Here is a 15,748-nt window from a genome sequence, read left to right on the forward strand (position 1 = left end):
CTGCAGTGCTGTGGCCATCTAGGAACTGAGTTTGAGACCACTGCCCTAGGGCCATTTTCCTGGTTACATTCGCACCGCCAGAAGGAACTCTGAAGTGACGTAATCCGCGCTTGTTGTTGTGACTTTTATTTTGACTGTGCAGTCAACCAGCAGCCATATCACCCTGTAGACCAAGACTGGTTTCCCACTGAAGCTAAGCAGGGCTGAGCCTGGTCAGTACCTGGATGGGAGACCAACTGGGAAAACCAGGTAGCTGCTGGTAGAGGTGTTAGTGAGGCCAGCAGGGGGTGCTCACCCTGTGGTCTGTGTGGGTCCTAACACCCCAGTATAGTGATGGGGACACTATACTGTAACAAGCACCGTCCTTCGGATAAGACGTTAAACCGAGGTCTTGACTCTCTGTGGTCATTAAAACTCCCAGGATGTCCTTCGATAAAGAGTAGGGGTGTAACCCCGGCATTCTGGCCAAATTTGCCCATTGGCCTCTGTCCATCATGGCCTCCTAATCATCCCTATATATACAATTGGCTTCATCACTCTGTCTCCTCTCCACCAATAAGCTGGTGTGTGGTGGGCGTTCTGACGCAATATGGCTGCCGTCGCATCATCCAGGTGGATGCTGCACATTGGTTGAGGAGATTCCACCGTTCTATGTAAAGCGCTTTGAGTGCCTGGAAAAGTGCTATATAAAGTAACAAATTATTATTATTTTGATGCCGCCAGAGTCTGAGCACGCATTGCACCCATTTTCCGTCTTCATTAAATTACAATCTGTCTAACGGTCCTGTCCAATATGTTATTAGATAGAACTGTACAAAAAAAGTAGACAGTATATGAAAAAGTATTAGCGCTTGCCGTGTTGTTGATGTCCAACGTCGCTAGCTGAGCAGAAATACATAATCATGTTTCGCTTGGTCCCCTCAATGTTGCGTTGGATTTTCTCCTTAGTGTAAAGGTTGAGAGGTCCATCTATCACTGTTTTCCATGTTCGAAGAGTTAGTTTGTGGAGTGAATATATAGGCTATAATCTGTGTGTGTATACAGCTTTTTTTAAAAGGTGGATGCTGGTGTTTTGTGGGCGTTCAGCCAATTTATGCGTCCAGCATTCACTTACGTCATTGGTAGTTCCTATTATGCTGTGTTAGACCCTACTCTGAAGTAGATGCTAATTTTGTTCCCCCAAAAGGCGTTTCTAGAACTAAAATCGTTCCCAGTTCCTGAGGTGCGAGCACGCCAAAAAGCAGCAACTTCCGCCATTAGGTATAGGAACTATACAAAGGTTTCTACGGTGTGAAAGCTCCTGATATCAATATTCCATTTTTTAAATAGCATGGTTATTGTCGACACCAGTATATTGTAACACTCCTAGACCAAATTGCTTGAATTTGAGATCCTTGTTGAGTTGGCTTCACAAAAAGTCATAATGGAAGAACCTCAGCATACACCCCTTTTTACGGTCTAGATCAGGACAAGGTTGTAAGATGTTTACAAATATAAATGAACATGAAAATGTATGTTTTATGTATAGAAGGAAAGAGCATGAAAAGAAAAGAGCATGAAAAGAGAGATAATGGAAGGAAGCAGGGAAGGTTAAATCCACTTACCAGCGCAGACTTGCCAACACCTCCTGATCCAAGGACTACTAACTTGTATTCACGCATTGTGCAGTGTGTCTGTTAACTACCTGAGGAAGAAACAAGACAAAAAAAGATGGTAACTATACATTTCGTCAGTCTTAAGTTACTCAAAGCTTATTCAGTTGACTTTCTTTTAACTTTTGAACACAAAAAGTTCATAAAAAGGACTTCAATGGATAACCCGAAGCTGAGAGGCGTAGTCAATCAAGCAACAAAGTAGATTTAGACCTGTTGGTCGGCCCTCAAGTTCAGAGCTATCAGAAGTCCTCCAGCGTGAAATTGCTATAAAGCCGAGTATCTAATCTGAACTGCACCCTCAAGACTCCTGCCCACTCATTAATTAAGACTATTATGTAGTTTCCTTTGACATCACAATTATTATGCGTACACTTCAGCGTTTGCATTTATAACACCTCAAAAAGATTGTCAATCATCTGACACGTAAGTGTGCACTGCCCACGAAGGTGTTTGGTTTGAGGTCGAAAAAGTTGTGCACTCATGCCGTTTCCTTCTTAGCAGGAAGAGAGTGGAACAAGAGCGGTGAGCTGGGGTTGACATAGATCTCAGATAAATTACACACATCGTGCACACACACACACACATACACATAGACAGATGTGAACTGCTCCACACCCTGTCTCTTGGGTATTTCTGTGTCTCTCTCACTCCTCAGCTATCTTATGCAACACTTAGAGCAATAAAATGACGTACAGACATAATATACGAATGTGTGCTGGCTTGGGTCAGAAAAACACCACGTATGCAAAAAGAGTAATGAATGCGTGGTCAATGCACCAACTTAACGTGAGCTCGTATTGATGTGGTGGTAACAAACCTAAGTAAGTGGCGACCAATCATTCGTTGGTTGATCCCCCCCCCAAAAGTGTAAAGACTATGGCACTATCAGCCAGACATAGCAACATTGGAACAACCAATGGCATTGAGTTATGCGTGCCGTGGCCAACCAATGGCAGATTGTTTAGATAATTTCAGTTATTATTTTGCAGTTTCGCTTGAGAATTCAAAACATACTTCAATTACATTATCAATTGAGTTTGAGTCTGACACATTTCAGAATCCAACAACTTACAAAACAAGCTTGCGTTTTTGTGTTCACCTGACCCCAGCTGGTGGCTCAGAAAGGCCTCCATTGGCACAATGCATCTCACTACAGTGGTTCTACAATAACTTTATGAAGTGACGAGAATAGTTTTTGTGTGCAAAAAAACCCTAATTAACGACTTATATAGTGATGACCGATTTCAAAACAATGCATCATGAAGCTTCGAAGCATTATGAATCAGCGAGTCGAATCATGATTCGGATCGCGTGTCAAACCGCCATACTGCTGAAATCACGTGACTTTGGCGATCCAAACCGCTGAATCGACTCACTGATTCATAACGTTTCGAAGCTTCATGATGCAGTGTTTTGAAATCGGTCATCGCTATAGAAGTCGTTATTTAGGTTTTTTTGCGCACAAAAACTATTCTCGTCGCTTCATAAAATTATTGTAGAACCACTGTAGTGAGATGGACTTTGTAATGACGTCTTTAGTTATTTTATGGGTCTTGAGAGTGTAAAGTGCATTGTGCCAATGGAGGCCTTTCTGAGCCATCGGATTTCAACTAAAATATCTTCATTTGTGTTTCCGAAGATGAACGGAGGTCTTACGGGTGTCGAACGACATGATGAGGGTAAGTAATTAATGACAGAATTTTCATTTTTAGGTGAACTAACCCTTTAAGACACACAGGTGTACATGTGAAAATAAGTGTAATGATTGCAATTCAGACGCTGTATCAAGACAACCGATCCTCACGTATCATCAGTTGTCGGATGACTAGTCAACCATTGAGACCCCATCCACAGTTCACATACTTCAACCATAAATATAGGTAACAAAAAATACAAACAATTGCCCTCATTCCACCAAAGCTTGAGACCACAGAACAGACTAAGTGTGGAATGGGGAAAACAGGAGGCCTATATCAGATCCAACACGCTGGGTTTTAGTGGGCATGACTGCTGAATCTGGAGCCAGACTGACTGTGAGACCACACTCAGAAGAGATTACCACTTACATCTAATGCAATAGACACAAGAGTATCTGAGACGGAGAGCTGCCCCATTCCCCTGCACTCCCCTCTCAGCAACAGATCAGTGCCAGCAGCTCCGTGCTGAAGAACAAATCCTCCGCTGTCATCTAATGCTCTGCTTTCCATTTACATTGGCAAAGTACAGAGGGAACGGGAGACGGAGCAGGAGGGAGAGAAGAATTGTGTGGAAAGCTGAGTGGGAAATGTGAAGCTGATAGAATAAGACGCTCTATCAATATGGGAATACGGCGTTTAAATGGAAAACATCTTTTAAACTGATGTATCGTTGTATGTGTCAGTCTAGAGCTATACAAACGCAAATATAAATGGAGATGTAACCTCTGAAGACCTAGTTCTTCTTCACATATGGCTCATACAGTATACACTACTAGTGACAACACAAGATCAACAAAGCCCAGAAGTGGTGAGAACAACAGCGGTTGTTTGGGTCAAACTGACTGCATCTATATAAATCTTGACAACAGAATGAATCAGTCTATTTGGAACAGAAATGCACATTTCGTAAGGGAAAAGTCTGATTAGATCTTCACATATGAATTCCACATATGCTTTTGGTTGTCAATGAAGCCCTCAGGCACCAGGGATTTACAGGCTTACATCACAGAAGCAGGGGAATCTGGGTTTGTGGGAAGGAGAAATCGCTGTGAAATCATCTTTATTGCAGCTTTCAGGGCCATTTTGGATTGGTAATAGGTGTGAATGTGTTTCTTGCAGAAATAAAAAATGTCATTAAACCCACAAAATATATATTTTTTTTAGATCCAAGATAGCTTTCTTGCAGCTGATATTCTTCGATAGTAAACAAGAAATTTGAAGGAAAAAGATACTTTAGTGCAAGTCTACATTCTTTTCGGTCCATTTTATAATTTCCCATCCAACGTTCTACACTCCAGTCAAGTAGGTGGCGGTAATCTGCCATTATTTTCTGGTCATTTTAATAGCGGTTAACAAAGTACATTTGGTGTGTAAGAGGAGAGCAATGGTGGCCACCATGATTTTACTGTAAAGAACAGACCAGAACATTTGGAAAATGATCAGCGAACTGTGAACGAATCAGCGAACTTTCCTGTGACACTCTTGGGTGTTTTATTGAAGTGTTAAATTGAGTCATGAATCCCAATGTACTGACATTGTACTGAATTAAATTAACTGAATAAATTGAACAATCCTTAATCAATTATTAAATTCAATTTGATGGAATTTTACTATTAATTAAATTGCGTAAATCTTACGAAACAGAGGAACGATGACCTTTTCCAGCTGATGAAAAATAAAAATACTGACAGCCAATCAGAATCCACCCCACTTTAAAGGGATAGTTCACCCAAAAATTAAAATGTGATGTTTATCTGCTTACCCCCAGGGCATCCAAGATATAGGTGACTTTGTTTCTTCAGTACTTCTGGCGAGTGAGGTCTGTACACGATCTGGCTTGCGTACACGACGCCACATCGTGTACAGACCTCACTCACCGGTTGTTGAACAAAGTGGTGTATTAGATGTAAAAAATTATATAAATTCTGTTCGGTTTCTCGTACTAACCGATCGTTTCGTGTCTTAAAGGTCCCATGGCATGGCATTTTTCTATTATTTTATAGTGTTTCCTGAGGTGTACTTATATTGTTAGTATGATTTTTACATCATAAAATGTCATAATTTAGAAATAAAAGGCATTTTTTCTATACTGCTGTTTGCCCTGTGGCTGACTGCCCTGCTTCAAGAGGCGTGTCTGCTGTGAGACTTCAGGAAAAACGCCCACTGTTGTGATTGGCTGACATCTTTGCATTTTAAATGAGCGGAGGGGGCGTGGTTTAACGAGGCACGAGCAGGCACGAGCAGGCACGAGTCTGCCAGAGACAGATGGACCTGTGTTCACTTCACATCAGTTCTCTCAGCATGTCTCAGTTCAGGGTGAACTGTTGTAGTTACTAGAATATACTTCAGGTTATTAGTTTATTTCTAGTCAGAGGGGCTGTCACTCATGTCAGAAAGTTAGTAAATTATGGATCAGCGCTGACTCGAGACGCGAACCGTTTAGAACGATTCAGTCCGATTTGGTGAACTGGTTCGGTTCACTAAAAAGAACCGATTCAAAAGAATGATTCGTTCGCGAACAGGACATCACGGAGACGGAGCGATTGCTAACAAAGTTATTTATAGTAACTACTGAGTTATGAGAGCGTTGTCTGTCAGCGCGAGTTTATTGTGTTTGTATCTGAGAGTTCTGAATAAACACGAGTCAGTCACACCGAGTCCTCTTCATCATTATTCTACCAACTTTGTAACACATGCAATGTACCATTACAGCGAGATGAACGAGTTAGTAAGTTTGATTAAAGCATTATTTCTAGATATGTTCCAATCGTATGAATAGCGTCAGTGATGCGCATTGAGTAACTTACACAGCGCAAACAAAGACACAACAGCAGTAATCGAATGTTATCCAGTTTATTGTGGGGAAAGCTGGCTAGCCTAGCCCAGATACCCTCACGCTTACCCCCCTTCTGCTTAATCTCACGCCGCGTTTGGTGCCTCCGCTGTGGGCCAGATGCAGTACTGTGGGTCGGGGATGTTGAAGGCCGAGCTTCGGCGTGTGTGAGGTTTATCTCTAAAGATGTTACTGCTGATGTTAAACAGAAAAGACTGTATGCACATTTTAGAACAGATAGACGCGACGAGGACGTACAAAACACTGACTCACAAGATAGAAAACACGAAAACACCGTTCTGTCGGGAGAGAGAGAAGCCGCAGCGTGTGCACGAATAATAAATAATTAGCTACACATCAGAAATCAATGATCACAGATCAGGAGGAACTGAAGAAAGACTTCTGTTTTCATTTGTACATCCAAACACTGAGAAACTGCCAGTTCACTCGTTCACAAGTAACGTTAATGATCTCGAGTGTTTGCATGGGCGTGGCAGATTCTCTGGGTGGAGGAAAGGGAGGAAACCGTTCCTGCTTGGACGTCAAACCAGGAGGCTTCAGGATTGGCTAGTCTGGCCTGTCATTTTCTCAAAGGCAGAGAGAGACAGCCAGAACTCGGGTTTACACCGATCAACATTTCTATCCACTTGGGGACAATATTCAGGCTAGGGGAACTCATATTAATGTTGAAATACCTCATAAAATGAAAATTTCATGCCATGGGACCTTTAAGACAACAATGTGTCGTCACGAGCCGCAGGGTTTAATTTGGATTTGTATGTGCACGTTTTTTTTTTTACTCAAATAGATTTTGTTACTGTTCACATGCATTATACGACTGACAGACTGCAACGGTTGGACGTTAAAAATCTTCATTTGTGTTCTACTGAAGAAACAAAGTCCCCTATATCTTGGATGCCCTGGGGCTGGGGGTAAGCAGATAAACATCAAATTTACATTTTTGGGTGAACTATCCCTTTAAAGAGCTCAAACATTGAAATCAGCAGACGACAAGACTGCAGCGCACGCTTAGAATAAACGGAAATGAGCGTCCATTGGTGTGAACACTAATATAATGCCTCAAGTAAAGATTATGAGCACAGAAGAGTGCATGAGCAGATAAACAAGCTGATAACTTAATGATATGGCTTTATCCAAACAATATTTACCTGCTTCAAGGAGTTTGTTAATGAGAATTACAGCTTGTGTCATGATTGTAATTCACAGACACAGAGGTGATGCTGTAACACAGTGCATCAAGCAAACACTGCAGGCTCCTGAAGCCTGTGGTCGGCTTAACAATGATTGCGGGAGTTCAGGGTGTGTAGATTAGCATCTTTCGATGGTCATATTTAAGCGAGAGTGTGATACACATGACAGGGTGGATTGTGACAGGAAATAGTACTTGATTTCTCATACCATCCCCTTTGACACACCACGCCTCTTCTGAGCTATAAAGTCAAGCGATGACAAGTTTAGCTCAAAGTATCTCCGAGCCACCCAGCACTGTGTTAGCTGACTCAGAGGAAGACGGTGCTTGAACTAATGAGTGACTGCAGTCTTCTGTGTGTGTGACAAAACAGACGACATGCGACGTGACCCAAACTCATCCTGACCTCTTACCCTCCCAAATCAAATATAATTTGCTTTCAGAAGGCAGTAGATGAATCCTAAATCTATTCTGATGGGAATCTCCACAGGATTTGAGAGTTTCCTAACCCTACACGCTCTCTGACACGTCTCCTTTACGCCTTGTTGAAAAATTAACAGGCACACTGAGCCATTGCGGTGGCGAACTGATCACTCTCCTACAATGCTTCCTCTCTAGTAATTAACGAAGCAAGATCCCATGACGCTGTGTAAGAGGATTTTCGCAGTGATGAAGGAACCAAAACAGAGAATGAATGCCTGAGAATGAGTTCTGGAGTTTCAGCATGCTCATGACCTAGCTTAACTTTTGAAAACAAAATGGGGATGACTTTAAAAGGACAAAATACATCCTAAAAAGTAGGGGTGGGAATCTTAAGGCACTTAATGATTCGATCCGATTCTGATTCTGGGAGTAACGATCCGATTCCCAAAACGATTCTTAACATACATTTTTTGGTAACTAATTATCCTGCTGTGCAAATACATGAACTTTACATTTTAACCAAAATGTAAGCTAATATGCGTTTTGTTTTTAGTAAGAATATCTGTTTGACAGTATTGCCATATTAAAAATGATTATGAAGATTTCTTTCAATACTTTTATTTTATTAACAAAGTTATATTCAAGATTAACAAGCTCTAATGAAACATGGTAAGCCATACAACTGCAAAGAACCATCATTAAGAATAAACAGTTCTCAATTTGTGTGACAATTTTTCAGTTTCTTTAAAACATTTTAACAAAAAATGTCTTTAAAAGCAAAAAAAAAAGTTTACTTTGGTTAGAGCCACAAAAACATATTTAAAACATAGGCTAATGCAGAAGAAAAACAACTTTAGCGCTCGCTGAGAAGCCAAATTCAGTGTGTGCGCATAACATCTCGCATGAGAAAACTTGCCGAGCTGCAAGTCATGTTAGAGACATTTAACGAATCACTCACCAAAACTAAGTATTTGTTCAGAATTTTCAATTCGTTTGAAACATTGTGCAGTAGTTCAGCAATATTCGATAAGTCATTCCAAAAATTATGCCACGGATGTTGGTAGGTTTATGTCCCGGCCACCGCATCAGAGACATAGGAGTGTTATTAAGCATTAATGGCAAAGAAAGCGCCTTATAGCCTACTTGAGCACCACTTCGTTATTTTGGCTCAGAATTTTGTTTGATGGAAATATGAACTTAATTTAGAAATGCTTTTGAAATTAAAAACTTTAAAGGTCTAGTTTGTCCATTTTATCTTAAACGAAGCCAATTCACCAGCATACGAACGTTCGCCTATCAACAGGTTGTTCTGTTTGGTCGGTGACCGCGCGTGCGCGCACAGTGGTGAAGTGGCCTTTTGAATTAAACACAGAATCGATTCGGAATTTTTGAGAATCGATTCTGAATCGTTGGATAATGAATCGCGATGCATCAACCTTTTCTCCCACCCCTACTAAAAAGACTAAATTCTTTATTCACACCTAAAAATTACAATATACTTAGCTTAAGTAAAAAACAATAAAAGTGTCCTTTTAGGCTAGGTATACAAGAGGCATGTACAAATGAGTGTAAGTAAGTATGGAAGTCATATGGAAATATGTTTATCTATGTGGTTTGACAGCTTTTGTATGTGTGACAAAAGCCACGTTTACGCCCAAGTTAATTGTGCTTAGAAAGGCCAGATACACACTCTTAAGCTGAGGAGATATAAAAGTGTTAGGTAGACACAATCTAATATATATCATGTTATCCACCCAGAGTTTGTTTTCTTCATTTTATTATATTTACTTTTTATATATTTTAATGTATTAAATTTAATTATTTATATGTATTTAATATTAATATATTATTTATATATTATTTAATATTTTATATAAAATGAATGCATGGTATATATACACCAATCAGACATAACATTATGAGTTGAAGTGAAGAACACTGATTATCTCTTCATCACGGCACCTGCTAGTGGGTGGGATATATTAGGCAGCAAGTGAACATTTTGTCCTCAAAGTTGATGTGTTAGAAGCAGGAAAAATGGGGAGGCGTAAGAATTTGAGCGAGTTTGACAAGGGCCAAATTGTGATGGCTAGATGACTGGGTCAGAGCATCTTGTGGTGTGTTCCCGGTCTGCAGTGGTCAGTATCTATCAAAAGTGGTCCAAGGAAGGAACAGTGGTGAACCGGCGACAGGGTCATGGGTGGCCAAGGCTCATTGATGCTCATAGACTGTACATTATGTTATGATGCCTGAATTGGTTTTAGTTTTTACAATTTTATTTTTAATTTAGACCAAATAGGGTTCCATTTTTGTATTGGTCAATTATTAAATAAATGACCATAATATGAAAATAATTACGTTATCAGTAACATAATTCTCTGATTTAAAACTGGGCCAACCAAATTAACCTCAGTGATTGGCTGCTGCCAGGTGTATTTTGCCTCTCAATTGCAAACAGTAAATCATATTTTAACTTTTTGACAGTCTCACCACCTGCTTCACTCTGCTGCAATCCCACAATCCTCTGTCCATGAAAGCTGAGTGGCATGCTTGCACAATGAATAGAAAAAACCTGCTCAGTGAACATGCGGTTTAAGGGTAAGAAACTAACTGAAGAGCTTTTGACAAGAAAAACAAAAATACATCAAGGCCATGGCTTTAAATGACTAATTTATGAGAAAAAAAAGTAGATGGACCTTTTTTCCTCTAAAATATATATTTTTTCCTTTTAGTTTGTGACTTTCCGGCACTTGACGAATACAGAGAAAACAGAAGCAGAACAGAAGGAAGTGCTCTTCAAAGACTTCAAAACAGGGAATCCACTTATTGTTTGGACACCTGTCATCTACAGTCAAAAGCCGAGTAATATCATAAGAGCCCAAAATGAGAATGAGAGAGACGTCTTCTCTGAACAATCTTTCCACCCATGTTTTGGCAAAGCTTCCTTCTGTCTGACTATTACACACAGCGACAGTGCAGGAAGAGCAGCACTTGGGCTAATGGCTGTGCAGGCTGTATTTGCTCAGCCTCAGGTTGTCCTCAGAAAAAGGTCAAGAGGGTGACAGAGACCGAAAGCGATTCTGCGGTGAGTGGATTCCGCCTCTAAGACCCTCAAACATGGTGTTGAGCTACTTAAAGCCATTCAAAGGGCTTTAAGGACAACCATAACCTTCTATCTATTCACACACAGCTTGATAGAGAAAAAAAAAGCCCACTAACAAATACATCAAACCTGACGTCACGTCTCATTGATGTCTCAAGACGTGGGTCAACCAATCACATAAATCAAACTGTATTCTGAAGCTGTATGGTGTATAAATAAATATACCGCAAATCTTCCGCAAATAAAACATGTTACAGCATTCAAATAATGAAATATGAGTGTAAAAATTATCATCATATTTCATATTATACATAACATTATGACCACCTTCCTAATATTGTGTAGGTCCACCTTTTGCTGCCAAAACAGCCCTGACCCATCGAGGCATATACTCCACTAGACATTATCATTAACCGCATTAACTTCTTGAGCAATTTGAACTACAGTAGCTCGTCTGTTTGATCGGACCACACGGGCCAACTTTCGCTCCCCATGTGCATCAATGAGCCTGTCGCCGGTTCACCACTGTTCCTTCCTTGGACCACTTTTATTAGATACTGACCACTAGAAACTGGGAACACCCCACAAGAGCTGCAGTTTTGGAGATGCTCTGACCCAGTCGTCCAGCCATCACAATTTGGCCCTTGTCAAACTCACTCAAATCCTTACGCTTGCCCATTTTTCCTGCTTCTAACACATCAACTTTGAGGACAAAATGTTCACTTGCTGCCTAATATATCCCACCCACTAACAGGTGCCGTGATGAAGAGATAATCAGTGTTATTCACTGCACACACACACACATAGTAAAAAATACATAGTTTGTTTCCAGTTATTGTTATAGTATTTGCATGTGAACCTTGCAGTCACTGTTTTATTGCTTATAATGAGACAGAATCATCAAAATGTATTATTTGAAATGAATAATATTCATTATTCATCCACTGCATATGCAGCTAACTAATGACTTAAAAGTATTGGAACGCAAGAGGATGGTCATATAGAGAAGCCATTTTAATTGAGTCCAATTACCATTGCCAAGCAGAGCATTCAGATCTCTGAATAAATCTGCAAAACGCTAAACACATACTAGAGCAAAATACAGTGTAAGCAGATAATATCTCTGCAATGCTCTGTTTATGACCTATTTGCTAACAATGCTTCCTACCTCATCTCAGCTCTTTGCAAAAAGAGATTGCCATTTTGGTGTAAGATTACCTTATATGCTGTTACAGGCGTAGTAAAGTAAAAGGCCTGCTAAATCAAGCACAGAAACGGCTCATCCTTCAGACATCAGCGTCTAACAGACAAATCAGCCTATTTGACCAATATTTTTGAGTGCTAAGGTAAGGGAGACTAAAATGTGGAACGGAACAAATCAACAGTCTTGCTCTGAACTTGCCGGTCGACCGTCTGGGCAATATTCAGCTAGTCATTGGAGACTGTGCTGGAAAGGGCTGTATCAGCGTTACAACATGCTGCTGTTAGCCTTCTTCTAAAGCTGGCGCACAAACCTACTGACAACAAGAGGTTTATACCAGAGCACAGTCTGTCTGAAAGGACTTGAGTACACAACAGAATAAAAGAAATGTGTTAAATGGAAGAAAAGGGTGCTATCTTGGTTTTAGGACATTCCTGATTAGGTGTTGTGGCCATTAGATAGTTTTATAAAAAAAAACTAATGACAAATTTTATAAATTGTCATTATTTACTTGCCCTAATGTTGTTCCAAACCTGTATGCAGTTATATTTTCCATGGAAAACAAGAAAATTGTGTTAATAGGAAAATAATTATAATATCTTACTATTATTATATACAATGTTTCCACATTTACATAGATTTTATTCCATCCCATGCAACAATAGTTCATGGTGATCAGGGAGGGATGGTCAAGGTTAAAAAAAGTCATCCATACAACCTGTATATTGAAATATATATATATATTTAAATATTTAATATAATATAATATAATAATAATATATATATATATATTCCAAATCTTAGCTTTATTTGAGGAAACCACTAAAATGCACTAACATTAAAATTCTGGCCAAGACAGAAAAGCTGGTAATTATTTTCATGTTATGACCAATAACAAATAATTGGCCGATATTAAAATTCTATACTATTTTGTCTGATTAAATTAATAATAAATAAAACACTAAAAACTAAAAACAATTAAATGCTTTAAGTGAATTTAGGGATCTCGGTATCAATGTACAGCATAAATCAAGATTTGCTAAAAATGACATTTAACAGTGTTTTAAATTATTAGTGTTTTCAAAGACTAAGTTTAAGTGAGCATTGTGTAAAAAAAGAGGAAATGAGCATGCCGATAATTAATATTGTACAGATATATCATGCATTTGTAGCTTGACAGCCTGTGGTCACTATGAACCTAAAAAATTATAAATATAAATATATGTAAATATGCTTTAAAAAAAACAACAGCATATGTGTCTGGGAACAACATCAATTATTTGTATTTTTGGGTGACCTACCCCTTTAAGAAGAACCTTTCACATGTCAAACTCACATGACGACCTATCATTCGTTCAGGCGTTCAACATAAAGTCACAAGATAAACGCAATGCAACATAAGGAGGACAGCAAATGCTCATTCCTGTAGGAAGTGTAAAGGTCATTGAGTTCATGGAGCAGATTACAATCGGAAAAATGACTAATCAACACTGGAAAAAGAGAAGAACGAGTTTATCTCCACTTGAAAGATGGTGGCATCTTTCACCCGAAGGCAGGCTTAGGTGTAAACACAAACTGACAGGCTATAGACACCAGGAGTCAGCGAGAATGAAACATCTTTCCACGGCTGCGAGCAGCAGGCAAGTAAGCGTCATTTTCAGAGCAAAACAGCGATGGTTGTGAGCGTTAAATCGAACAGCACCGAGGTAGGGGAGAGATGGTCTGAGTTCTCACATTTCAAACCTCAAAGACTTCTCCATCTCAGCCAAATTCATTTCGGCATGTGAGCGCTGGAAAAAGTCTGCGTTAGCCAGCCGTAATGTCCGTGACGTTCATTTTCGGGCTCAGGCAGACGACTGGAGAGAGTGAAGGGCGCAGAGTGTTAGAGCTCAAGTGTTAAAATGACAATCTAGTTAATAGTCTACAAGCATCAGTAGTGATGGTACTTTATAACGTGTTAAATATGCATATTTTTCTTACACAAACGCATCACTTAGCCGTGTGGAGTACGTTTATGATGGATGGATGCACTTTTTTAAGCTTCAAACTTGTAAGCCCCATTCACTGCCATTATAAAGCTTGGAAACATCATGATATGTATTAATACAACTCCGATTGTGTTCATCAGAAAGAAGATTTACACCTAGGATGGCTTGAGGGTGAGTAAATCATGGGGTAATTTTCATTTTAAAGTGAACTAATCCTTTAATAATAATATTATCTTAGTCAACTTTAATTTACTTGAAAGTAGCTCCACCCACAGGGAAATCTCATTGGTCAAATATATCATATATCAAACATCAAATATATTCAAATTGCCTGCGACTTTGTCGCGATCCCTGTATTTTGCTTCTAGTGTAGTGAAATTGAAATGTGTCCAGTTGCACCTTGTTACAAGATGACATTACCGGTTTTCAATTGAAACGTGAAATATTCTAACGAAGCCCTGCAATGTCTCACGATGTCGCTAAACAGATTTCCATTTGTGAAAAGCATCGCCTGACGTTTCAATGCGGAGTGATGCTGCAGACTTTGCAAAGCAGTGTAAGAAAACAGACATGCAAACATACACGGTGACTCACTGCACAACTTACTGCAAGCCTAAAAATGGCCACAGTTTTGGGACCGAACAGGGATGAGGCATCAGTAAATCTCAGGTTTCATTGTGACAGGCCACACAACACACAAAAAACTGTGTGGTAAAGCGAAGCATAGCAATACTGTTAATGCTCTAGCTACTGTAAGCGTAATAACACCCTAGAAACGCCATCAACTCTGATTCTGAATCAATAACGCCCTGGCACACTCTCTCTCTGCCCCTGCAACAATGGCTCAGGTTAGTCCATATATATCAGCACCGCTGTTCCATTTTTGTCTGACTTCTCCATGTTTCTTTTGGGTAGCAATTAGTCAAAGTGAATCCCCACTGGGAGCGGAGATACACGAGAGGAAACTCCACTGCCAAGTTGCACATGAACATAAAAAGACCCCCTTCTGTGCCATCCGGAGCTATTAACCCTCTCGCCCGCTCTCCTAAAGGGTTACAGAACGCCCTTTTAATGAAAGTCGGGTGGGCCCAGCTGTTAAATTAACACAGCTGCTTCACCCCAGGTGTGATGGAACTGCCTCAAGAGTGCCCTAGAAATCACAGTCATCAGGCAAAAAGAAGCGTCACAATGTCATGTAACACACTTTACAAAGCCATAGATAAAAGAAAAGGAGGAGAAAGTGACATCACAGTGCCAAAAAAAGAAGGAGGGGGTCTTGGCATTAATCCGGGGATGCTCCACAGCCACAAAGTGTTTCGATTAACAAATGATCTGCTCTTCACAGCACAAAACCTTCCCACCAAATTGTACAGGCCTTCTATGAAGGGAGCACATTGTGTGGTCACACATTAAGGCCAAAAACGTACTTCCACTCTTTCCCCGCCTTTGACTGAATTTACTGTCATTTATGACACAACGCTTCCCAGCATTGACAAAAAAATCAATTTTTTCACTGTTAAACGGTAGGGGGCGCTATTATACATCATCTGAACACACAAGCGTTGAAGCAGCAGAAACAAGTGATGGATACATTTGCGTTACTGAATGAAATGTCGAACCTACAAAGAGGTATAGCAC

General features: G+C 39.9%; 1 protein-coding gene across 1 annotated transcript in view; it reads right to left on the reverse strand.

The window, feature by feature from the left end:
- rap1b (RAP1B, member of RAS oncogene family) overlaps nt 1–15,748 on the reverse strand; it is a 68,796-nt gene that overhangs the window by 22,765 nt on the left and 30,283 nt on the right. Inside the window, exon 2 of the mRNA XM_079818244.1 lies at nt 1,605–1,684. Within this exon, the coding sequence (XP_079674370.1) occupies nt 1,605–1,661 (57 nt within the window). The 5' untranslated portion in view covers nt 1,662–1,684. The remainder of the gene's footprint in view (nt 1–1,604; nt 1,685–15,748) is intronic.

Source organism: Gobio gobio (assembly GCF_949357685.1).
Source record: "Gobio gobio genome assembly, chromosome: 5".
NCBI classification, from domain to species: Eukaryota; Metazoa; Chordata; class Actinopteri; order Cypriniformes; family Gobionidae; genus Gobio; species Gobio gobio.